The following is a 26,548-nucleotide window of genomic DNA, read 5'->3' as shown; positions in this document are numbered from 1 at the left end:
CCCCCACCATTCCCCCCCCCCAGTAGTAGACGCATAGTCTCCACCTCCCCCACCATTCCCCCCCCCCAGTAGTAGACGCATAGTCTCCACCTCCCCCACCATTCCCCCCCCCAGTAGTAGACGCATAGTCTCCACCTCCCCCACCATTCCCCCCCCAGTAGTAGACGCATAGTCTCCACCTCCCCCACCATTCCCCCCCCAGTAGTAGACGCATAGTCTCCACCTCCCCCACCATTCCCCCCCCAGTAGTAGACGCATAGTCTCCACCTCCCCCACCATTCCCCCCCCAGTAGTAGACGCATAGTCTCCACCTCCCCCACCATTCCCCCCCCCAGTAGTAGACGCATAGTCTCCACCTCCCCCACCATTCCCCCCCCAGTAGTAGACGCATAGTCTCCACCTCCCCCACCATTCCCCCCCCAGTAGTAGACGCATAGTCTCCACCTCCCCCACCATTCCCCCCCCAGTAGTAGACGCATAGTCTCCACCTCCCCCACCATTCCCCCCCCCAGTAGTAGACGCATAGTCTCCACCTCCCCCCCCATTCCCCCCCCAGTAGTAGACGCATAGTCTCCACCTCCCCCACCCCCCAAGTAGTACACACACAGTCTCCACCCACCACTATTCCCCCCCAGGCATATATCTATATTACACCACAATTATGCATTATGTTCCCCTAATAGTAGTAGTATGCACACTCTTCTTCCAACAGAAGCAGCAGCAGAAGGATCTTCACCTAGGTTTACACATACTAATAAGAGTAAGCTTTCCAGCCACCACCTGACCCATAACAGTACTGTCCCTACTAAATAAATGAATTGCTAAGTGTCATAGATTAGTGTCTCCCAGACACCCCCAAGTCTTCGGCTCATCCGATTCTAAAGAACATTTCAAACAAAACAACCCAGTTCATATTGTATCCAATTGATCATTGTGCTGTCTGCTCACTGCATTTACCACATTATGTGGACACTGTCTGGTCCTGCACACCTCACATCGATGGCCGGGGCGGTACCAATCCACTTTGCAACATTAGTCCATTAGGCATAAAAAAAAGGTTTCCTTCTATCAACACTTGAGCCGAGAATAAACAGAAGAGCAAGAGTGAGCGCGCAGAACACAGCGGCCATCTGTTCCTCTAAGTGCCAGTGTACAGCGGTAATCAGGAGACAGGATGAGGGATACGTAGACACCAATTATTTACTGTTACGACACGTACTCCATCAAGCAATGGGCACAACATAGCAACGTGACGGCCTAGATGCAGGTGGCATGGAGAATATATTTACCCATTTCTTCCTCTGTTCACTGTTCATAACATGATCAAAAACAGTTTCCAGATATTAAAATGGGCATCCTTGCCCATAGAGGGGAGTACTATAGTAGTTCTATTCTTGCCCATAGGGGCCAGTAGTACTATAGTATATTCTTGTACATAGCTGGCAGTATTATAGTAGTTATATTCTTGTACATAGGAGCAGTATTATAGCAGTTATATTCTTGTACATAGGAGCAGTATTATAGCAGTTATATTCTTGTACATAGGGGGCAGTATTATAGCAATTGTATTCTTGTACATAGGGGGCAGTATTATAGCAATTGTATTCTTGTACATAGGGGGCAGTATTATAGCAATTGTATTCTTGTACATAGGGGGCAGTATTATAGCAATTGTATTCTTGTACATAGGGGGCAGTATTATAGCAATTGTATTCTTGTACATAGGGGGCAGTATTATAGCAATTGTATTCTTGTACATAGGGGGCAGTATTATAGCAGTTCTATTCTTGTACATAGGGGGCAGTATTATAGCAGTTCTATTCTTGTACATAGGGGGCAGTATTATAGCAGTTCTATTCTTGTACATAGGGGGCAGTATTATAGTAGTTATATTCTTGTATATAGGCGCAGTATTATAGTAGTTATATTCTTGTATATAGGCGCAGTATTATAGTAGTTATATTCTTGTATATAGGGGCAGTATTATAGTAGTTATATTCTTGTACATAGGAGGCAGTATTATAGTAGTTATATTCTTGTACATAGGAGGCAGTATTATAGTAGTTATATTCTTGTACAGAGGGGCAGTAGTATAGTAGTTATATTCTTGTATATAGGGGGCAGTATTATAGTAGTTATATTCTTGTACATAGGAGGCAGTATCATAGTAGTTATATTCTTGTACATAGGGGGCAGTATTATAGCAGTTATATTCTTGTACATAGGGAGCAGTATTATAGTAGTTATATTCTTGTATATAGGGGCAGTATTATAGCAGTTATATTCTTGTACAGAGGGGCAGTAGTATAGTAGTTATATTCTTGTATATAGGGGGCAGTATTATAGTAGTTACATTCTTGTACATTGGGGCAGTATTATAGCAGTTATATTCTTGTACAGAGGGGCAGTAGTATAGTAGTTATATTCTTGTATATAGGGGGCAGTATTATAGCAGTTATATTCTTGTACATGGGGGGGCAGTATTATAGTAGTTATATTCTTGTACATGGGGGGGCAGTATTATAGTAGTTATATTCTTGTACATGGGAGGGGCAGTATTATAGTAGTTATATTCTTGTACATGGGGGGGGCAGTATTATAGTAGTTATATTCTTGTACATGGGGGGGGCAGTATTATAGTAGTTATATTCTTGTACATGGGGGGGGCAGTATTATAGTAGTTATATTCTTGTACATGGGGGGGCAGTATTATAGTAGTTATATTCTTGTACATGGGGGGGCAGTATTATAGTAGTTATATTCTTGCACATGGGGGGGCAGTATTATAGTAGTTATATTCTTGTACATGGGGGGGGGGGCAGTATTATAGTAGTTATATTCTTGTACATGGGGGGGCAGTATTATAGTAGTTATATTCTTGTACATGGGGGGGCAGTATTATAGTAGTTATATTCTTGTTCATGGGGGGGGCAGTATTATAGTAGTTATATTCTTGTACATAGGGGGCAGTATTATAGTAGTTGTATTCTTGTACATAGGGGGCAGTATTATAGCAGTTATATCCTTGTACATAGGGGCAGTATTATAGCAGTTATATTCTTGTACATAGGGAGCAGTATTATAGTAGTTATATTCTTGTACATAGGGGGCAGTATTATAGTAGTTATATTCTTGTACATAGGGAGCAGTATTAAAGCAGTTCTATTCTTGTACATAGGGGGCAGTATTATAGCAGTTCTATTCTTGTACATAGGGAGCAGTATTATAGCAGTTATATCCTTGTACATAGGGGGCAGTATTATAGCAGTTCTATTCTTGTACATAGGGGGCAGTATTATAGTAGTTATATTCTTGTACATAGGAGGCAGTATTATAGCAGTTATATTCTTGTACATAGGAGGCAGTATTATAGCAGTTATATTCTTGTACATAGGAGGCAGTATTATAGCAGTTATATTCTTGTACATAGGAGGCAGTATTATAGCAGTTATATTCTTGTACATAGGGGGGTAGTATTATAGTAGTTATATTCTTGTACATGGGGGGGCAGTATTATAGTAGGTCTATTCTTGTACATAGGGGGCAGCATTGTAGTAGCTTTATTTTTTGTACAAAGGGGACAGTATTATAGAAATTCTATTCTTGCAAATAGGGGGGGTGGGGGTGGGGGTGGGGGGAGTACTTTAGCACCTAGATGCTTCTTAGTGTTACAGCAATCATTGTGTACTATGAAAAGAAAAAAACAAAAAAAAACAAACAAAAACGACTTCTTCACATCTAGGGCACAAAACACAGCAGGAAAAAATAACAGTGTGAACTTGGCCTTAGAAGTCAATAGGGCCTACGAGAGCACCGCCGAAGGTGAACTCCTCTCCTAATACATTCACAGTGGCAGCTGCATGACATGACAGTAAGCACTGTACCTCTGAAGGGACTCTTGTCTCCTCTTCTCACGTTCTCGGATTAGATTTTCCTCTTCTGCTTCCAGTCTTCTAGAAGAGACAAAACAAAATAAAACTCCATGTATCTGTATAAGGAATTTCAATTTCCCTTTAGTAAAATTTACAAGCAGCTGTTTTATAGACTAGTGCAAGACAGACTAAACATTGTAACTGATCCAGTCCTATAGTGCAGACTCCAGTCTGTACCTGAAGGGTATGTTCACAGATAGTGGAAATGATGCAGATCTTGGAGGATCATTAGCAGTCTTCACCCCTCTTAACTGGAAGGGCGAAACCCGCTGCACATCTGCATCAGACTCCATACCAATACTATAGATCTTGACACGGGTTTGATGCAGATTTTCCACTGTGGAAAATCCACACGATTTCCGCAACGTGTGAACATAGCCTAAGGATGAATTTGCAGCACTGTCTAATGCACTAACCTCTTCTCCTTTAGAGTAAAGGGACTCTCCAGTCGGTCAGCATCATAGAACATCCCTGGCAAGCACCGGACACTATTGCTATAACAATCAGGGGTAGTCAGTGATTGATGTAGCCCTAAAATCCAACCAAAGCTTGTACCGTCACTCACAATTACCGCGTTTCGCTGAAAAGAGGACGGTCATTAAAGTTTGCCCCAAAAGATGACCTAGGCCTTATTTTCGGGAAACGTCTTATTGTACTTACCTAGCAGGCTTGGTCGGCGTTCCCCCCACTGCTCTCTGGAGCTACGGCAGGCTTCCTGCAGTCCTCGGCCGCCCACAGAAGATCGCTTCCTGGTTACGGGATTTAACCTGCCTCCAGGAAGCGATGACTGATTGGTTGAGCAGTGCTTGGGAACCAATAAATGCAGCACTGGATGAACCAATCACAGCCATCGTATTGGTTCATCGAGTGCTGCATTGATTGGTTCTCGAGCGCTGCTCAGCCAATCAATACAGCACTCAATGAACCAAAACGATGGCTGTGATTGGGTTCATCCAGAGCTGCATTGATTGGTTGAGAGGCACTCGGCAACCAATCACCGCCATTACATTGTGGAGGCGGGATTTATAAATTGGCTGAGCCGCGGCATTGATTGACCAATTTATAAATCCTGTCTCCACAATGCGATGGCTGTGATTGGTTGATCGAACGCTGCATTGATCGGCTGAGCAGCGCTCGAGAACCAATCAAAGCCATCGTTTCCTGGAGGAGAGATTTATGAATTCCGTAACCAAGACGCGATCTTCTGTGGGCAGCAGAGGTCTGCAGGAATCCTGCTGAAGCACTGGAGGGCATCGGGAGGGGCGTGGACCAAGCCTGCTAGGTAATGTATTGGCTTTTTTTCTTTTAATGTAATGAAGCTAGAGCTTATTTTCAGGGTAGGTCTTATATTTATGCCTCCCCGAAAATACAGAAAAACCAGGGTAGGGCTTATTTTCAGGGAAGCCCTGTAGACCTACTAAGAAGACAATCGCATACAGGTATCATCATTCGGGGTATCGTGTGCATAAGGCACCAGGTTTTAAAATGTTGTTTCTTGTTAAAATGCTTTTTGCACCTCCTTGGAAAGCGCTGTTGGCCAACAGGCACATAAGAGAAATGATCTATGCAACAGTATGTAAATAGACATGTAAAAAATAAACTTACAGCCGTGAACTTGAACTCTTTCGACAGTAGCAGCAATAACAGCAACAGACTATTATAGTCAGTAGAAGGACTCCCGCCACCACAGCCATTGCAATGATCAACGCTTCAAAGTTTACTGAAAGACACGAGAAGAAGAAACATCTGACTATTATATACAAGGATATGTCATCAATAGTTGATTGACTGGGGTCCACTGCTGATTGGGACCCTATAGTCAGCACAACACAGCAGTCAGAGCAGCAGCTTCCGCTCCGTATACCTGTGTAGTCGCCGACACTTTACTAGCAGGCGCAGTTCTCACAGATTGTAATGAGCTGCGCCGGCAGTTACAAGTGCCAGCCACTACACAGAGGTACAAGCTAGGCATTTTTGACACTGGCATCGGGCCCCTAGCAGCTGGGGGGCCCGAGTGCTAGATCCTAGTTGATCAACTATTGATAATGTATCCAGAGGTAATCAATAGCATTTTCCTAAAAAAATAAAACCTTTAAACTTAAAGATCTTGCCATTTCTTGGTTTTGTTGTAGCATCCGTTTTGCACGAGTGACAAGTGAGAAGTAAAGTAATGGGGACAACGGCTGCCCTTTGTTGTAACTTGTCACGTGCAGCCAAGTTAGTTGCAAAAGTATCCGAGTTTTCTGCAGGCGCCAGGCTCAGTAACAAAGTTTTCTGCAGGCGCCAGGCTCAGTAACAAAGTTTTCTGCAGGCGCCAGGCTCAGTAACAGAGTTTTCTGCAGGCGCCAGGCTCAGTAACAGAGTTTTCTGCAGGCGCCAGGCTCAGTAACAAAGTTTTCTGCAGGCGCCAGGCTCAGTAACAGAGTTTTCTGCAGGCGCCAGGCTCAGTAACAAAGTTTTCTGCAGGCGCCAGGCTCAGTAACAAAGTTTTCTGCAGGCGCCAGGCTCAGTAACAAAGTTTTCTGCAGGCGCCAGGCTCAGTAACAAAGTTTTCTGCAGGCGCCAGGCTCAGTAACAAAGTTTTCTGCAGGCGCCAGGCTCAGTAACAAAGTTTTCTGCAGGCGCCAGGCTCAGTAACAAAGTTTTCTGCAGGCGCCAGGCTCAGTAACAAAGTTTTCTGCAGGCGCCAGGCTCAGTAACAAAGTTTTCTGCAGGCGCCAGGCTCAGTAACAAAGTTTTCTGCAGGCGCCAGGCTCAGTAACAAAGTTTTCTGCAGGCGCCAGGCTCAGTAACAAAGTTTTCTGCAGGCGCCAGGCTCAGTAACAAAGTTTTCTGCAGGCGCCAGGCTCAGTAACAAAGTTTTCTGCAGGCGCCAGGCTCAGTAACAAAGTTTTCTGCAGGCGCCAGGGTCAGTAACAAAGTTTTCTGCAGGCGCCAGGCTCAGTAACAAAGTTTCTGCAGGCGCCAGGGTCAGTAACAAAGTTTTCTGCAGGCGCCAGGGTCAGTAACAAAGTTTCTGCAGGCGCCAGGGTCAGTAACAAAGTTTCTGCAGGCGCCAGGGTCAGTAACAAAGTTTCTGCAGGCGCCAGGGTCAGTAACAAAGTTTCTGCAGGCGCCAGGGTCAGTAACAAAGTTTCTGCAGGCGCCAGGGTCAGTAACAAAGTTTCTGCAGCTGAGGGTATAATGATGTCCGCAGCTCTGGGATATGGAAGAACGCACCGCTACACAGTGACAGTATATCAGCACAGGAGTGTCCCCTTCTACCACATCTCCAGCGTTACACTTGGAAGACCTCTAATAGAAGGACGGCAGGTAGAGAACGCTCTGCGATGTCACGGTGCGAGGTGCAGTCACTGGACCGCAGTTTTCATATTAGTTCCGACTAAACTCCTTCCCTGCGATCTACAGTGGGATAAATACAAGATATGACTCTTATCTAAACCAAACCTGTGGCTCTCCTGCGGCAGCCATACTACAACTCAGCAGCCTCTGGATTAAAGGGACCTCAACTTAACCCTTTAAGGACCAGGCTGTTTTTAAAGATTTTACCCATGTGGTGGTTATACTGCCCTATTTTTTTCATTTCAGCTACCAAAATTATTTTTGTGGCGGTTTTTCCCCGTGACAAATAGAGCTGTTTGTTTTGGTTTTTTTCCCCACAACCCCCCCCCCCCCCCCCATTTTTTAGTTTTACTGGGGGTAAAAAGCTAAATTAAAATGTTTTTTCCCCCAAAACCCTGTGTTCTACTAATTTTTGCCCCAAAAGAGGTTCTAGGTCCTATTTTCGGGAAAAGTCTTATTTTACTTACCTAGCAGGCTCGGTCCATGTCCCTCCCACTGCACTCCTGAGCTTCACCATGCTTCTTGCAGTTCTCAGCTGCTGACAGAAAATCACTTCCTGGTTACGGGATTCATAAACCCCGCCTCCAGGAAGCGATGGCCGATTGATTCTCTAGCGTTGCTCAGCCATTGAAGAAATGACAGCTGTCTTTGGTTCAGCGAGCGCTGCATTGATTGGCTGAGCAGTGCTTGAGAACCAAAGCAACAGCTGTCATTGGTTCTTCAATTGCTGCATTAATTGGCTGAGCATCACTAGAGAACCAAATCAGAGCCATCGCTTCCTGAAGGCAGGATTTATGAATTCCAAAACCAGGAAGTGATCTTCAGTTGGTGGCCAAGAGCTGCAAGAAGTGCAGCGAAGCTCTGGAGAGCAGCGGCATGAGCGTGGACGAAGCCTGCTAGGTCTTATTTTTGGGGGAAATCACGGTATTTATGCTAAAAAAAAAGTATGGGAAGGAGTCCCTTATTTTGTTTCGGAGGTTTGGATCTATAAAATTTGTATAGTTTTGGATAACAGAATGCACACGGCAATGGTTTTGTTGGGGGGGGGGGGGGGGAATTATGCAAAAAAAAAAAAATTTACAGAATAAAAGTTGTATACATAAAGAAGATGACCCAACGCCAACCCTCCATGTCCCCCATGTCTTTTCAACACTCTCTAATAAGGCATATAGACAGAGGATGCTGTGATGGGTCCACCTCTAGATTGAATATGCGCTGTACATAAATGGGGCCCTTTGATGTTGGCACTGGGATGCTGAAATATTGTCTAGGTGACCCGAGGATCAGATATACTACTGCTTCCCTTATTCTTCATAACTGGCTGCAAATTGCACCTTTGCTGTGACAGCAAGATGCAATATTGCATATGAATCTCCCTTTAAAAAAATCCTATTCCATCTTGATAACAGACTTCCCATCGCCCGGTTGGGGTTCAGTTCATATTGAAGTCACTGTCATTATTCCAGCCCAGTATATAATATATCCCCAATAATGGTCTCTACGGCCCCTCTGAGCTCCGCTGGGCACCATCTCATTACCTTCCTCCTCCAACTCCAGGGGTTGAATTAAGTTCGGTGATGACATCTTGTTAAGCCTGTCACAGATTTGTAGGCAGAGCTATAAGGAAAGTTGTGCGCCTTAATGTACTAGGCTATAATGGACTGTCTGTGCACATACAGATTGGGGTCACGACATTAAAGGGCCGACTCCAGATCTCGTCAGCCGGTAATTTGGCTATTAATAATAAAGTGTGAAAGCGGCGTTCAGCTCTACCCGGTATCATGCAATTAGTAAAACGTGAGGGGTCTGTCAAAACGAGCGCAGCAAATACCAGGGAATGCGGAACACATTCTGCTTTCATTAGATTTGCCTTTGATTCCTGCAGCCTACGATATTAAGAGCATAATTTAGCCCTAATTGCTGAACGCCGGCGCTCAATAACATTTATACAGGAAGAATCCTAATGATTTTAAATATCAGGCTCCTTTTGCAGCTGTCAGCAAAACAAGACCTTCCCGCTGTCACAATAGACTGCATGGTGCTGCTGTGTTGGCGCCACCTAGTGTCCAAATCCTAAAACTACAAGCCCTAGAAATAATGCGGTAATTTTTGGCACAGATTGTGATATTCTTTCCTACAGGATTGTTTTTTGGTTTTTTTGTAATTTCATGTAAATGGGCTTATTTGTTTTGGTGGTTTAACTGTACTTGCCTGCTGAATAGCACTGATCCGTCACTGCCTCGGCGTGAATTTGCATTATTAGCAGACATTTATGCTAATAGAACTGAAAGCTGCTGAGATATTTAACAGGATAGTTTGCATATATTACAGCAACTGCAAATGCCAGAGTGTGGCATAGTTAAGCCCATGGGGGTGGTGGGGTGGGGGGAATCTGTCTGTCATTCTATACCAATCATTTGAGGTATATTAGTGTCGTTTAGTACAAATTCATGACCACAATTAAAAATAAAATCGATTTGTTTAAAGGCATAATGAGGGTTTCCTTTAACAAGCTCAGAGCGATACCACAGAAGTTAATTCTGCGATATAGGCCGGGAGCAGCGGCACCATTTTTGTGGCTTCCAGGTTGGACAGCTGTAATCATTGGTATCACCTTCACTATTTTATGGCGTCTTGAAATTTAAAGGGTAGTGCAGGATTAGAAAAACACATGGCAGCTTTCTTCTAAAAAAAACAAACAGCGCCACAACTGTGTAAGGATAGTATTACAGCTGGGGTATTGCAGCTCAACCTTATACACTTCAAAAAGGAGCTGAGCTGCAATACCAGATACAACCAGTGGACAGGTGTGGTGCTGCTCTTGTTTTTCTAACCCTGGACAACCCTTTTCTATGGGATCTGGCTGCTGCAAGGGCATAAGGAAAGGGATTGAATACAACAAGTGTCTGATCACGAGGGTCTGACTGTAGGGAACTAAATAAAAGGGTCTTATGCCACTCTACCTGGTAGAAAGGAGGCTGTATGTACAGCGTCTCTTCACTGTAATCTATGGTAGTCTCAACTGATGTGCCATTAAAGGGGTTGTGCCAATCCCCACCACTGGAGGCATACATGTACACCCTCTAACATTAAGGGGTTAAAGGGGTTGTCCCGCGAAACAAAGTTGGGGTATACACTTCTGTATGGCCATATTAATGCACTTTGTAATATACATCGTGCATTAAATATGAGCCATACAGAAGTTATTCACTTACCTGTTCCGTTGCTAGCGTCCTCGTCTCCATGGTGCCGTCTAATCTTCAGCGTCTAATCGCCCGATTAGACGCGCTTGCGCAGTCCGGTCTTCTCCCTTCTGAATGGGGCCGCTCGTGCCGGAGAGCTGCTCCTCGTAGCTCCGCCCCGTCATGTGTGCCGATTCCAGCCAATCAGGAGGCTGGAATCGGCAATGGACCGCACAGAAGACCTGCGGTCCACCGAGGGTGAAGATCCCAGCGGCCATCTTCACAAGGTAAGTAAGAAGTCACCGGAGCGCGGGGATTCGGGTAAGTACTATCCGTTTGTTTTTTTCAACACATGCATCGGGTTTGTCTCGCGCCGAACGGGGCGGGCTATTGAAAAAAAAAAAAAAAAAAAACCTTTCGGCGCGGGACAACCCCTTTAAACATCTGATAGATGCAGCTCCCATCTTTAAAAATGGTGCGTTGAGAATGGCTGTTGCCGGACTCCCATCCCATCTGGTGAGGACATTGTGGACTGCTGCATCCAGGCAGGAAGAATGGAGGGATACTTGTGCGGTTCTCTCTATTCACTTCTATGGGAGTTACAGATCCAGCCGAGTGACCGTGGATATACCAAATACAGTTAGGGCCAGAAATATTTGGACAGTAACACAATTTTCGCGAGTTGGGCTCTGCATGCCACCGCATTGGATTTGAAATGAAGCCTCTACAACAGAATTCAAGTGCAGATTGTAACGTTTAATTTAAAGGGTTGAACAAAAATATCTGATAGAAAATGTAGGAATTGTACACATTTCTTTACAAACACTCCACATTTTAGGAGCTCAAAAGTAATTGGACAAATAAACATAACCCAAACAAAATATTTTTTTTTCAATATTTTGTTGCGAATCCTTTGGAGGCAATCACTGCCTTAAGTCTGGAACCCATGGACATCACCAAACGCTGGGTTTCCTCCTTCTTAATGCTTTGCCAGGCCTTTACAGCCGCAGCCTTCAGGTCTTGCTTGTTTGTGGGTCTTTCCGTCTGAAGTCTGGATTTGAGCAAGTGAAATGCATGCTCAATTGGGTTAAGATCTGGTGATTGACTTGGCCATTGCAGAATGTTCCACTTTTTTGCACTCATGAACTCCTGGGTAGCTTTGGCTGTCATTGTCCATCTGTACTGTGAAGCGCCGTCCGATCAACTTTGCAGCATTTGGCTGAATCTGGGCTGAAAGTATATCCCGGTACACTTCAGAATTCATCCGGCTACTCTTGTCTGCTGTTATGTCATCAATAAACACAAGTGACCCAGTGCCATTGAAAGCCATGCATGCCCATGCCATCACGTTGCCTCCACCATGTTTTACAGAGGAAGTGGTGTGCCTTGGATCATGTGCCGTTCCCTTTCTTCTCCAAACTTTTTTCTTCCCATCATTCTGGTACAGGTTGATCTTTGTCTCATCTGTCCATAGAATGCTTTTCCAGAACTGGGCTGGCTTCTTGAGGTGTTTTTTGGCAAATTTAACTCTGGCCTGTCTATTTTTGGAATTGATGAATGGTTTGCATCTAGATGTGAACCCTTTGTATTTACTTTCATGGAGTCTTCTCTTTTCTGTTGACTTAGAGACCGATACACCTACTTCCCTGAGAGTGTTCTGGACTTCAGTTGATGTTGTGAACGGGTTCTTCTTCACCAAAGAAAGTATGCGGCGATCATCCACCACCGTTGTCTTCCGTGGACGCCCAGGCCTTTTTGAGTTCCCAAGCTCACCAGTGAATTCCTTTTTTCTCAGAATGTACCCGACTGTTGATTTTGCTACTCCAAGCATGTCTGCTATCTCTCTGATGGATTTTTTCTTTTTTTTCAGCCTCAGGATGTTCTGCTTCACCTCAATTGAGAGTTCCTTTGACCGCATGTTGTCTGGTCACAGCAACAGCTTCCAAATCCAAAACCACACACCTGGAATCAACCCCGGACCTTTTAACTACTTAATTGATTACAGGTTAACGAGGGAGACGCCTTCTGAGTTAATTGCAGCCATTAGAGTCCATTGTCCAATTACTTTTGGTCCCTTGAAAAAGAGGAGGCTATGCATTACAGAGCTATGATTCCTAAACCCTTTCTCCGATTTGGATGTGGAAACTCTCATATTGCAGCTGGGAGTGTGCACTTTCAGCCCATATTATATATATAATTGTATTTCTGAACATGTTTTTGTAAACAGCTAAAATAACAAAACTTGTGTCACTGTCCAAATATTTCTGGCCCTAACTGTACATCAGAGTTGGAATCCCTATTTAAGGCCAAGTCACCACATCAACACGGATCAACTATTTACTGTGAAACTCACGTTCTCCAAACTGCAGACCACCTATGGGAAATAAAGTTCCCATAAAAATATATATATTTGGCACACAGAGCAGTTAAAAGGGTTTTTTTCCTGCAAAAACACATACTCCATGCAAGAACATAAACACACAGTCCCCTCTCCAGTCTCCCTGCTATGTCCAACGCTCCAGATCTCCTCTGTGACGCCATGTTTACAGGCTGCAGCAGCCTGTCCATGGGACATCACAGGCTGCTGCAGCTCGAGCGAAACATTTTCCAGGGCTTCCCCCATAAATTAAGACTAAAAGCGTTAGAAAACCCCATAATATACATCACTGTCCTATGGGGCTATATGTAAATGCAATTTTAAGTAAGCTGGTCCCCCATATTTATAAGGCAGTCATGAAGATAGCATTTATGACAGCTGCCATGTGCATGACTAACTTAAGTTTCTGCATTGCATGGACACAATTTACAGTACGGAGCAGGGTGCACAACTCCAGTCCCCAAGGGAGCCCAACGGGTCAGGTTTTTAGGATTTCCTCAGTATTGCACAGATGTAATTATTGTCTTCACCTCACACATTGCCACAGGATATACTAAAAACATGACCTGTTGGGGACCCTGAGGACTAGAGCTGTGCACCCCTGCTATGGAGGATTCTATATGGACACCAGTACACTAAGTAAATAGGCCAGGTATGCTACAGTACATATATACTGGTTACTTACAGTGTCATGTCTAGTAAATTCCGAACTCAGTGTAGCTGCTTAAAAAAACCAACCCTGGACCCGACTAATGCTGCCAACTACCGACCCGTCTCAAACCTCCCCTTTATTTCCAAATTACTGGAACGCCTGGTCTACTCCCGCCTTACTCGCTTTCTCTCTGACAACCCTCTCCTTGACCCCCTCCAGTCTGGCTTCCGCTCTCTACACTCGACCGAAACTGCCCTTACAAAAGTAACAAATGACCTGATGACTGCAAAGTCGAGAGGTGATTACTCCCTACTAATCCTCCTTGACCTGTCTGCTGCATTTGACACTGTCGACCATAATCTCCTTCTCACTATGCTCCCCTCTATTGGTCTAAAGGACACTGCTCTCTCCTGGTTCTCTTCCTACCTCTCTGACCGCTCTTTCAGTGTTTCCTTTGCTGGTTCTAGCTCTGCTCCACTTCTTCTCACTGTTGGGGTACCCCAGGGCTCGGTCCTTGGTCCCCTTCTTTTCTTTATACTGCCCCAATTGGACAAACCATCCACAAATTTGGCCTCCAATACCATCTCTATGCTGATGACACCCAACTATACACCTCCTCTCGTGAGATCTCTGAACCATTCCTCCAAAATATCACCGACTGTCTGTCCGCTGTCTCTAACACCATGTCCTCCCTTTTTCTCAAACTAAACCTCTCTAAAACTGACCTCCTTGTCTTTCCGCCTTCCAACCGACCTCCCTCCAACATCTGCATTCCAGTGTCTGGCACCATCATAACCCCCAGACGGCATGCCCGATGCCTTGGGGTCACACTGGACTCTGACCTCTCCTTTGCCCCCCCATATCCAATCTCTGGCCCAAACATGCCACATGCACCTCAGAAATATTGCTAAAATACGTCCGTTCCTAACCACGGACACACTAAAGACACTCGTGGTTGCCCTCATCCACTCCCGGCTTGACTACTGCAACTCGCTACTCATTGACCTCCCCCGTACTAGACTCGCTCCGCTCCAATCCATACTAAATGCAGCAGCTAGACTCATTTTTCTATCCAGTCGTTATTCAGACGCCTCTGCATTATGCCAGTCGCTGCATTGGCTGCCCATCCACTGCAGAACTAAATTTAAACTCCTCTACCTCACTCACAAAGCTCTGCATGGCGCTGCGCCACCATACATCGCCTCCCTACTGTCAGTACACCACCCAGCCCGCTCACTCCGATCGGCTAACACCCTCAGACTAAACACCCCTGTAATATGAACCTCACATGCTCGCCTACAGGACTTCACTAGAGCAGCACCCATCCTCTGGAATGCTCTACCCCAAGGCATCCGGACAATTCCCGAAGCACGAAACTTCAGACGTGCCCTAAAAACGCACCTCTTCAGGGAAGCATACCAAATCTCCTGACCTAGTCCCTCGCCCCTCCCTATGGTGCCCCACCCTGTTTGCCTTCTGATAAATGATCTGTACATAAAATTTCCTATTGCCTGTGTTCCCCACCCCCTGCACCTCCTGTACCACCCTCAACCCATTTGTGACTAACCCAATGTATCTCACATTGTAATTGTTGCAATTGTTGTATTGTTCTGCATTTATCCATGCCTGAAAGCGCTGCGGAATAAGTTGGAGCTATACAAATAAAGATTATTATTATAGCTGGATATTTTTGACTTGCTGGTTCTTTGCAGCATCCATGTAAATCACAAGTGGTGTGCTAGTGCCATCTGGTGGTTATTTCAGTTTTTACTCTTGCCATCGTACATGGCTTTTTCACCACTCAGATCCAATAATGTGTCCCACTTTAGAATGGAGTGGTGGTATTCACATACTTAATGCAACATGCAAATATCTGATGGATGCAAATACCGCTTTAAGCCTGCCACGTGCAGATGCACCTGAGCTCTCTCTGCCAAAAAACATGAGCCAGGAAGTACCTAAGTGGGCTACTTCCAATGAAACGATCATGTGTTCTTTCATAATGGTGTGTTAGGGGAGTCGCTAAAAAGGTCGGTAAGTACCGAGCCTCTGCAGTCCTGACCCTTGTATAACAAAATATATACACTTTGTAGAACTAACATTTATGGAAAAAGTCTGCTTACTAATGCTAGGACCATGGTTGGAGGATCCAACCAGCAATCTTGGGTGACTGCAACACAGTATAAGGTCAGTGTGGGCGATTGGCTTACATAAAAAAAAAACAAAAACCACACACGATAGAGAAAAATAAAAAGTTCTTAAAAATGTAGAAGAAAATAAAGCTGTTGGGCTCACTCGGGATATCACCCAGCTTTGAGTGGTATGTTAAATAATATTTGAATAGTATGTTAACACTTTCCTTGCAGACCACATATCAACTACAGCCTTGCAAGGAGGCACTTCAGTAGTCCTTGCTTCTAGTGCATGTATCTCAGGTTGGGTTGTGGCTGAAGCCTCAATTTTAGGCAGGTTTTAAAGCCAAGAATCTTGCCATAAATTTTTATTCAGGTCAACAGTCAGATAGATTTGTTCACCGACTCACATCATGACTTTTCTGAAGAGGAAAAGACACTGAGAGGAGCTCTTGCCCCAACTCATCAGCCCTCTGTACCTAATTAGGCAGTTTACTGACTCCACGCCCAAAATTTACCAGCGTCCAAATAAGGGCTTATTCAGACGTCCGTATAATTGGACGGCTTTTCATGCTCGGCTGATATACGGAGTCCCTCTCTGCAGGGGGAAGAGGCTGGAAGAGCCGGGAGCAGTGCACTGAGCTCCTGCCTCCTCTCCACTATTTGCAATGGAAAGGGCAGAGCTAAGTTTAGGAACTTGGCTCCACCCCCACCTCGCCCCTTCCCATTGCAAATAGTGCCGAGGGGCGGAGAGGGGGCTGGAGCTCAGTGCACTGCTCCCGACTCTTCCAGCCTTCTCCCCATGGCAGAGAGGGACGCCGTATATCGGCGGGGCATGAAAACTTGGCCAATATACGGTTGTCTGACTTAGCCCTCAGTTGCATCCCAAACCTCAAAGTTTATAAATTTGACACAAGCACAATCTTGCCCGTCTATGCTCTTTAGTATAAAATATGTTGACTCCTATCTAGCGAAACCCGTTACAGGCTCCAGTCAAAGCGATATTGACCATCACTAGTGGGAGATGTCCAATAAATTTTTGGCAAATGGAATATAAGATACCGATGCAAGCTTCAATTTCATTTGCATGTAAAATGTAGCTGACATTCCTGCAGATTTGGGGTTTGTTAGTTGCAGCTGTGGACAGACGTGAGGGGTAGGTCTGAACTCTGCAAAAAAATGCTGTGTTTATGTAGTGTACATTTTTTCTCAACTACATATTTTAGTTACAAATTTGAATCTTCATGCAGTTTTTGCCGATAATCACAGTGATAAAACGTTACATGAAGGTGGTTGTGGGCATAAACTAAGTTGTATTTGTATACATAGCATGCTGTGCCCTCTCTGTTAGCCTTGCAGCTGACCGCGGTGCGCCGTGTAGGTGCTTAATAGAGATGAGCGAACGTACTCTGTAAGGCCGATTTCGCAATCGAGCACCGCGATTTTCGAGTACTTCACTACTCGGGTGAAAAGTACTCGGGGTCGCCGGGGTGCGGGGCGTGGCGTGGCGGAGCGGGGGTTAGCAGCGGGGAACAGGGGGAAGTCCACTCTCTCTCCCCCCCCCCCCCACTCCCCTCTGCAACCCCCCCGCTCACCCACAGTGCCCCCGAGTACTTTTCACCCGAGTAGTGAAGTACTCGAAAATCGCGGTGCTCGATTGCGAAATCGGCCTTACCGAGTACGTTCGCTCATCTCTAGTGCTTAACACATCTGTGAATGACGGACAAATCTTGCAAAGTTTCAGCTTCAGTAGTCTATACGGACTTTGCACAACTTGATCCATTTTTCCATTGTTTGTTATGTGTTGTTCTGCTTGAAAATGAACTTTATGTGCAAAAAAAATCCTGTGTCACAAAGTCGCATAACGGTGGACAGAGCAGACAGTCAAGACAAGTGCAATCAGCAGGCCGCCTGCTCTCAGGAAATGTATACGGCTTGGGAGGCATTTCTCAAGGTGTGTAACTTTTTCAGTATTTTCAGGTTAAAACAAGATTTTTGTTTTTTTCCAGTTCTGGATATTTAACGAATACACGACTTTATATCACATATTTGTAGGAGTTATCGTGCAACTTTTCTGTTTGGGTCACACTTAGCTGCCAGTATCAATTTTTAAGTTTTCTTTAAAAATGAGAAATTATACTTTTATCAAAATTCCACTGAGCACACGAACCTTCATGCAACTTTGCATCAATGTGCCAGGTGTCCGCTTTCAGAAAAACATATGGGGGAGTTTAATATGATTTTTATTTTGTAATTTAGATTTAATTTGAACATGTCACAAGTATGAAAAATGTTGCGGCTACAGAAGGCGCCTCGTGTTCAAACACCTTTGACAGAAAGGAAGAGTTAGGCCTCCTGCAGACGGCCGGGTCGGATCCCCTGTGAGAATTCTCCTAGCAGGACCCAACCTGCACCCCTGCAGGAACCAGTGCGGGTCTCAGCTGCTCCTGCGGCTCCGTCTCTGTGATGTCCCGGCTGCCGGCGCATGCACAGAGCCGGTCCTACTGAAATAGAGCATGCCGCGATTTCTTTTCCGCTTGTGATTTCACGCGGAGAAATCGCAGCCGTCTGCCTAGGATTGCGTGTGTAAGGGGGCCTTAATCTACATTGTTTAAGTCACATCAACCGGGTTGCCCCTTTCCTTCTGCACGGTGACAGTTCTCACTGTATTTTGGCATTGTATTCATAAAATATGTAATAAAAAAAAAAAAATTCTTGGATACAGTAGGAAGCTCAAGATCAACAACTGGACTGCCTGGGCAGAAAACCATATAGAACTGCGCTAACTTGCATGGTATTGTGGGAGGACCAAAAAAAATTTTTTTTATGGAAATCTATAGGTCCCGCTCCTTTTCCAATCCAGCTGCCAGGGATCTAACCCCCTTATCACCTGATCAGGTCCTTTACCGTCCACGGGTAAGGAAAAAACCCCCTGTATTCCTAGGAATGGACATGCATATGCATAAGTCATCATTTCTATTCAGCAAGTGCGATTTGAATAATCATTTGGCCAATTTGCATGTTAATATCTTGAATTTGCATAAACACGTGTCCCTCCCCCATACCGGGCAAATTTGTAGCCCCCTGGGGACAGGATCTTGTCTGATATGTTTAGCTGCTAAATCCCATGAAAAGCGTGCATTGTGACAATAAAGAGACGCCGCGCCATAAACTTACACAAGTGCTTCCATGTAGAGCATTATACTTACTCCAACAAGCCCCCCATCTAGCAGCAGACATGGCGCAGAGGGAGGAGGGGGGCAGGATGGATCTGACAGGGTACTCCAGACATGTGCTATTTGTTATACACCACAGGCACTGCAGGGATCAACACAAAGGCATTAATGAGTGCAAATCAACTTCATTTTCACTGCTGGTTACACTTTTACAGATGTAGCAGAGCCCGGGTTGTCATTTAATGCTTTACAAGCGTGTCAAGCACAGCGATAAGAATACAGATTAACGTGTGCTCAGGAAAAAAGAAGATGAACGACATACTTGGCTCTGCTGTTTATGTACATCACAGAAAAATGTCTCATTAATTGTAAAAAAAGAAAGAAAGACAAAAAGTTTTGAGATATCAGTCCATAAAAGTACATAAAAGGTTTTGACCCACTTCTAGCCATTTTGCTGCAGGAAGCAGACAGCGCCCTACAGTGGCCTGGGTTGGTACTGCAGGCTGAGACCTATTGAAGTGACTCCGCATGCAGTACAAACCAGGCCAGTGTGCAATGCACAGAGCTGTCCGCTTCCTGCAGTAAAACAGCTAGAAGTTACACATGCTCATTAAATCACTTCAAAATGATGGGCCGATTAATTTCTATGTATATCCGTGTACAGTCATTGTCAAAAAACATCAATTCCCTAGCAGGAGGGCGAATGGGATGACTCTCTGTGTGATTGCAACGTTAATATAAGTGATTACAATGTCAGAGCAAAAGGAGAATTTATTCTAGGCCTGGAGTGCCGTGCTGTACCGCCTCTAGCTTGGCTACAAGATGTGATACAGGCGGGCATGGAGGCTCTAGTACCCTGTTGTACCGCCTCTACTTCGGATGCAAGATGTGATACGGAGGGGGGGGGGGGGGGGGCATTGAGGTGCTAGTACCCTGTTGTACCACCTCTAGTTCGGATGCAAGATGTGATACGGGGTGGGGGGGAATAGAGGTTCTAGTACCCTGTTGTACCGCTTCTAGCTTGGATACAAGATGTGATACAGGCAGGCATAGAGGCTCTAGTACCCTGTTCTACCACCACTAACTTGGATACAAGATGTGATACAGGCAGGCATGGAGGTTCTAGTACCCTGTTGTACCACCTCTAGCTTGGATACAAGATGTGATACAGGCAGGCATGGAGGCTCTAGTACCCTGTTGTACCACCACTAACTTGGATACAAGATGTGATACAGGCAGGCATGGAGGTACTAATACCCTGTTGTACCGCCTCTAGCTTGGATACAAGATGTGATACAGGCAGGCATGGAGGTACTAATACCCTGTTGTACCGCCTCTAGCTTGGATACAAGATGTGATATGGGTGGGCATGGAGGCTCTAGTACCCTTTTGTACCGCCACTAACTTAGATACAAGATGTGAAACAGCTAGGCTTGAAAGCATATAGGTTCTGTATGGGATCCTGTTGTATATCGCTCCACATTTGCTGTAACGGAGCCTCTAGATTATGCAAACTCGTAGACTTTTGAAGTTGGCGTCCCAGATACTCCCCTACATGTTCTATAGGCGATAAATCTGGCGACCGGTCAGCCACAGAAGTGTGACACTGTTGTGGGGACATTCCTGTGACCCCCTTGTGTGTGCGGCCGACCATTATCCTGCTGCCTCTTGGAAGCCGCCATGAGAGGAACACATGTGGCTGCAGGATGTACTGAAGATATCGCTGAGCTGTCAGTGTCCCTCGTACCACTACTAGGGGGGACCGACTATTGTATGTGATGACCCTCACAGCATCACACCAGCAGGGGGCAGTGTGCCGCTCCACAGCCAAGGCAGGATTGAAGCGCTCACCCCTAAGTCTCCAGACACGAACCCGGGCATTATCAGTGCCCAAACTAAACCTGGCTTCATCCCTGAAGATAACCTTGTGTGCCCTCATTCATCCACTAGTTTCAACACCTGCTAACAGTCTGGTCAGAACGGCCGGTGGGGGAAAATTCAAGGATGCGACCATCCAGCTTCTCACATCCCAATAATGCGCCCCTCTCAGATTCTGGTAACATGGTAAAATCTCTTCTCTGTGTCGTAGAGGCGTCTAGTGGCCAACAAGCTCTACACAAGCGGAAGAAGAGGTCACTACAGACAAGGAGCCTCTGAAAGCCTTTTACAGGCCAAGAGGCGGGGGGGGGGGGGGTAGAGATGACCGAGCATACTCGCTTAGGGCAATTTGTCGACCGAGCATTGCCCTTAGCGAGTACCTGCCCGCTCGAGAGACAAGGTTCGGGTGCCGGCGCGGGGGAGCGGTGAGTTGCGGCAGTCAGCAGGGGGGAGCGGGAGGGAGAGAGGGAGAGAGAGATCTCCCCTCTGTTCCTCCCCGCCGGCACCCGAATCTTGTCTCTCGAGCGGGCAGGTACTCGCTAAGGGCAATGCTCGCTCGACAAATTGCCCTTAGCGAGTATGCTCGCTCATCACTACTTCTAGGTGCTTGATATTTTTTTTGACAAAGTCTCTCTATGACAGAGATCTGTTTTTCCAATACACTGTTCTAAATCTCCTGCATAGACCTAGATATATAAAAAAAACAAAAAATACATTGCAGTTTCAGCTCCCCATAGTGGTGGCTGCAGGTCTGTACTGCTTCGCACTGAGATCTGTAACCTAGAATAAAGTAAGCCCCCTCTAGTGGTGGTTGAAGGGATCCAATATGGCAGCAAATAGAGTAGTAAGCATGTTTCCCTACGTGTGCATGTGCGGTGTTTATTGCACATTTTTTTTCGCATCCGCATTTGCTGCGTTTTTCCAAAAAAAAAAGCGAAGCGGTCCAATCCAGTCGGCAAAACCGCCTGTGTGAACGGGTCCTTACGGCAGGGCGAGCAGCAGCCTAAAGAGGCATGTTCACATGGGGCAGAGCTGACACTGTAGAATGGTGAAAATATGTTTAATAATCTATATATTCCGTGTCGCACCCCTTACAGTGTAGTAGCGTGAAGCCCGACGACAGCCCGGGATAACATACATGTCATCATACAGTAGGGTTAGGGCAGACTTACGGAGACGTTCTTCAGGCAGTTTTCACAGGAGTTTCCAGAGTAGAAACTGCAGGCTGAAATTAAGGGAAAAAACTATTAAAAGCAGAAAAAACAACTATATACTAATAAATGATAAAGAGTGTAACAGGAAATATTCAAATCCATATGATAGAGGATTGAACCTGCGTCCCCATGACAGCTCTTCCTGCCCCTGTAGTCTGGCAGCCCAGTATTCTAAAAAAAAATAAAAAATTAAATTTGTATAGCGCTAACTTATTCTGCAGCGCTTTCAGGTGATTTATTTATTACCCCCCAGCAAGCTCATTTTACCGACCTCGGAAGGATGGAAGGCTGAGTCAACCTTGAGCCGGCTACCTGAACCAGGCGGGGATTGAACTCACAACCTTAGGACTGCATAACTGCTGCCTTAACACTCTGCGCCCCCACAGTAAAAAGTCAATGTTGGATTGGATGCGATCAAAGAAAGTAAAGAATCTGACTGGCTGCTATGACTTCCAGTGTCCCTGTGATAACACTGAGCGGCAAAGGGTTAGGAAGGGTTGTCATGGGGATAGGGATTTTTAGAATTTTTTTTCCCCCTTTTCCTCATGCCCAAAACCACTAAAAGGGGTTGTACGAAGATGGCGAGTTATCCTTGATCACAGGTGCCTTTAGACGGAACGAATACGGTTCAAACCAGCAGAAGTCAATGGCAACTGTTAGGTCTAAACGCGAGCCAGCGACCCAACGATGAATCAAAAGACACTCCACCCCCCCAAGACACATCGATCTTGAGAAAGGTGGTCCCATTTCTTCCTCTGCCTGTTATGCCAAAGATAAGAAACGCCGTGATTTTTTACCTCCACACTGCGATTCGAAAAAACCCCTCATGTATATGACCCCACGGGGTTCATATTTTCTCGGCCGCGTGAAAGCGGCCCAAGACTCCTGCCATACACAGGCCATCTGGGTTAGAGGCGCATTATCTATATACACATTTATGGCATATCTGCAGAATATGCGAGAAGTGCTTCATGGCTGCCCTCATCCATCATGGAAAATGGTGGTTGTACATGTGGGCCACCGAACAGCAGGCCGGCAACACACCGATATGGAAGCGGTCAAAAAGAAAGTCTCTGTTACCCATAGCAACCAATCACAGTGCAGCTTTCATTTCTTACATTGCTGAGGTAAGATGAAAGCAGCGCTGCGATTGGTTGCTATATATTATACTGCTGAGGTAACATGAAAGCGGCTCTGTAATTGGTTGCGTTATATTATGCTGCTGAGGTAAAATGAAAGCTGCGCTGTGATTGGTTGCCATCTCCTATACTGCTGATGTAACATGAAAGCTGCGCTGTGATTGGTTGCCATTTGTTATACTGCTGATGTAACATGAAAGCTGTGCTGTGATTGGTTGCTAGGGGCAACCAGGACAGATTGTCTTTTAGACAGTTTTCGGTACCGGCCTACTTGTCCGTGGCCGCGCTGTAAGTCCCAAAGACTAATGTGGCACCCAGTCACCTCTTCATTGACTTCTATGCTGAGAGCAACCGGTCAATGAGGGCAACGTGACCCCTGCTCTTCCGATAGGCGAGGGGCCCAGAGATGGCATGACCATATCAGAGTACTTATGGAATATCTTGTGGATCCCCTTTAATAGGAACTTAAGACACTATGAGGAAATTTATGAAACCGGTATGTGTGGAAAAGGGTCTCTCTTTTCCACCCAGCAACCAATCAGAGCGCAGCTTTCATTTCTTAGACTACCTTCACATGGGTGAGCGCACTTGCCAATGTGCGATTTTCACAGTGAAGAGTTTTTGATTAAAAATCACATCGCTTCTGTGAAATTGCAATCCGCACTTTTTCGCGCCCGATAGGATTGCAAGCATTTCCCACTGACTTAAATGGCAAGCCTCGCGCCGCACGCACGTCATCCAAGCGCCAACGATGTCTTTCAAGGTCCCGTTGAAAGCAATGGGCGAGGTGTTCTGAGGGACCGCCCAAGAGATAGTGTCGTGCGCCACCTCCACAGCCCTTAGGCCACAGTCGCACAGGGCGGATTCCCGACGAAAATGTCGCAGTTTGGCCGCTGCGAAAAACCGTGACATTTCCGCCGGGAGAACTGCTGTGGAGGCTTTGAAGTGGTCCGGCCGCTCGCTCTTACGCTGCGGCCGGCGCTCCTATAGAGTAGAGCGCGGCCGCAGCGCAAAAAAAATAAAATAGACATGCTGCGGTCGGCAAATCTGCGCCGCAGCAGCGGCTTCTACCGGCTTAGCCGCAGCAGATTTGCCGTCCCGTGTGGACGAGATTTCTGAGAAATCTCGTCCACATGGCTGGCTAATCCCGGGATTAGCGGCCGCATGCGGATTTGCCGTGGCGAAATTCCGCACGGAATTTCCACGCCAAATCCGCCCTGTGTGAACCCAGCCTTAAAGTAGTCGTTCTAGATTTGCCTAAAGCGTTCCATTAACCCTGTAATAACGCCCAAAAGTTCCTCTTAGCGGTGAAGCAGAAGACGTTGAGGCAATCCTGAAGCCTTCTGTCTTGGAGGGCGGATCTTGAGAAAGGTTATGTACCGAGCAGTAAAGACACGCTGAGTTATCCACCCGCCGCGGAATGTAATCCGATAGATTTACGGCCGGCCAGGGCGGCTGCCAAAAATACAAAAGGAACATTTACCGTGAATTATAAGACGTTATAAAGACGTTCTCCAGAGGAGAAGAGAAAAAAAAAGCATCCCGCGCTCAGAGGCATTTCCGATTTAGCGGTACGACAACCTGCAGATAAATGGAGCCATTCCACAGCAGAACCTCGGTGATCCGTCAACAGAATTAGTCTCAGGGCTTAAAATCAATGGCGATGAAATTAGCAGAAAAAATAGCAACCCGCATAAATCGCACGAACACGGGGAAACCGGTAAACAGTTTAATTGGCGCACATAATAACCAACGCAGGGTTCGTTATTTTAACGACATGCTCAATTTCACGAGCCCCTAATTAGGGAAAACAACAACTCCCGATTCCCAGGAATGTCCCATTATTTAGTCCAGTGATTAAAGGGTGTGTATACTTTCGCAACCCTTGTAGTCAAGGCCCCAATGCAGTTGTAATAAAAATGATGCAGAATTGCGGATTCTGCGTTCAATTCGTGCGGACGATCCGCGGCCGTGGACAGGCACGTAGATTCAAAGTTCACCTCACATCTGTGGGCACAGGCGTAAGAAAAATCGCAGCGTGCTCTAATTTACCGCAGATGGGCTCCATTGAGGTCTATGAATGCGTGCGATCTGCAGTGCGTAGGCAACGTGAATGGGTGGCGAAATTGCGTACAAGATGCTAGGAGACCAGCGAGGAAATGTATTCAAACAAGCGACGCTGAGCGATAATCGTTCCGTTTAAGCCCGAGCGGATGAATTGCGCGCTCCTCGTTGGTCTTCAGCTTTAGCCGCAGTTTAAACATAGGAATGTGAAGCGCTGAACGATTAGTGAGCGAGAGACGCAGTCTAAACACGCTGTCCGTGCTAGTGATGACGTCACCAGCTCATTCGCTCGGGCAAAGCAGAATCGCTAGATTATCGCCCTGTAAGGGGCATTACCTTTGTAATTTTTTTTTTTTTTTTTTTTTTTTAAACATTACAGTCAATGGCAGATGTATGGCAACTAGAGATGAGCGAGCACGCTCGGATGAGCCAGTTACTCGAGAGGCGTGCTCGGAGGGGTGTAATCGGGGGATAGCGGGGGAGAGAGAGAGAGATCTCTCTCTCACTCCCCCCCCCCGCCGCTCGGGATTGTGAGTCCATATTGCAGCGGGTTGGTTTAGTGGTACAGGCACAGTTCCCAATGAACTCAGTGGGGGACGTGCCTATAGCACCAAACCGGGCAGCTGTATCGTTGGCAGCACTCTTCTACCTGCACTGACAGCGGGGGCAGGGTCAGGTGACTGACGGGGACTCAGAGGAAGACTATGGCCAAAAAAAAAACAACAAAAAACGCTATGGCAGATCTATGAAACAATGGAAGCCGCAGCGCCTGATGGAGCCCACTGAACATAACGGGTTCCGCCCGGTCGCTAGCATTTTCCTGGCAAGCGTAGTCCAGCGCCACTTTACGACAGAAACCCGTTTCGGAAATGTGAACGGAGACTTACCCAAAATTCAGTCAGGTATAACCAAACTTCAAAAAGCGTAAGCTGGGAACACGCTGCCCGCCACAGGGGTTTATGGCTATATGGGGCGATTCTCCCACCAGCTAACCCAAACATTCCTCAATCGCCTTCACTTGGCTCCCTATGACAAACTGCCATGATGGAGATGACAGAGGAGATTCATAAAAACGGTCTGTTGCCCATAGCAACCAATTACAAAGCAGCTTTCATGTGGAAGGAAGACGCGCTGTCATTGGTTGCTATGGGCAACAGAGACAGGTTTCATTTTAGACAGTTTTATAAATCCCATCGGCACACTTTACCTCACGAAGTGGACTATTCCCATGAGGTCAGGACGCGGCGCCAAACAGGCATCAGAGAACGTACTCCGTTGAACAGGGACGTTTGTTTGAATACACAAACCGGTTCATTTACAGAAGGTCAAAGGGCATGTCAGAATACGCCTGAAGAAGCATATTGAAAAAAAATCCAGTATTTACGGAACGCGTGGATATTTTGTGCGGATTTCCGCAGCGGATGCACTGGGGGTCATCTTAAAATGTTTATTTCCTTGCG

The 26,548-nt window shown here is 46.0% G+C and overlaps 1 protein-coding gene across 2 annotated transcripts in view; it reads right to left on the bottom strand.

Moving 5' to 3' along the window:
* The window catches only part of LOC136586995 (pituitary tumor-transforming gene 1 protein-interacting protein-like), a 63,296-nt gene that overhangs the window by 34,514 nt on the left and 2,234 nt on the right, over positions 1-26,548 (bottom strand). Inside the window, exons 2-5 of one of the 2 annotated variants that reach the window (XM_066585386.1) lie at positions 21,844-21,896; positions 18,827-18,935; positions 5,538-5,652; positions 3,885-3,953 (exon numbers count right to left, since the gene is read on the bottom strand). In XM_066585386.1, coding sequence (XP_066441483.1) covers positions 3,885-3,953; positions 5,538-5,652; positions 18,827-18,935; positions 21,844-21,896 — 346 coding nt within the window. The remainder of the gene's footprint in view (positions 1-3,884; positions 3,954-5,537; positions 5,653-18,826; positions 18,936-21,843; positions 21,897-26,548) is intronic. The other variant, XM_066585387.1, reaches the window with a different exon arrangement.

The sequence above is a fragment of the Eleutherodactylus coqui genome, chromosome 12 (assembly GCF_035609145.1).
Source record: "Eleutherodactylus coqui strain aEleCoq1 chromosome 12, aEleCoq1.hap1, whole genome shotgun sequence".
Taxonomy (NCBI): domain Eukaryota; kingdom Metazoa; phylum Chordata; class Amphibia; order Anura; family Eleutherodactylidae; genus Eleutherodactylus; species Eleutherodactylus coqui.
This window is presented reverse-complemented; position numbering and strand designations above follow the sequence as displayed.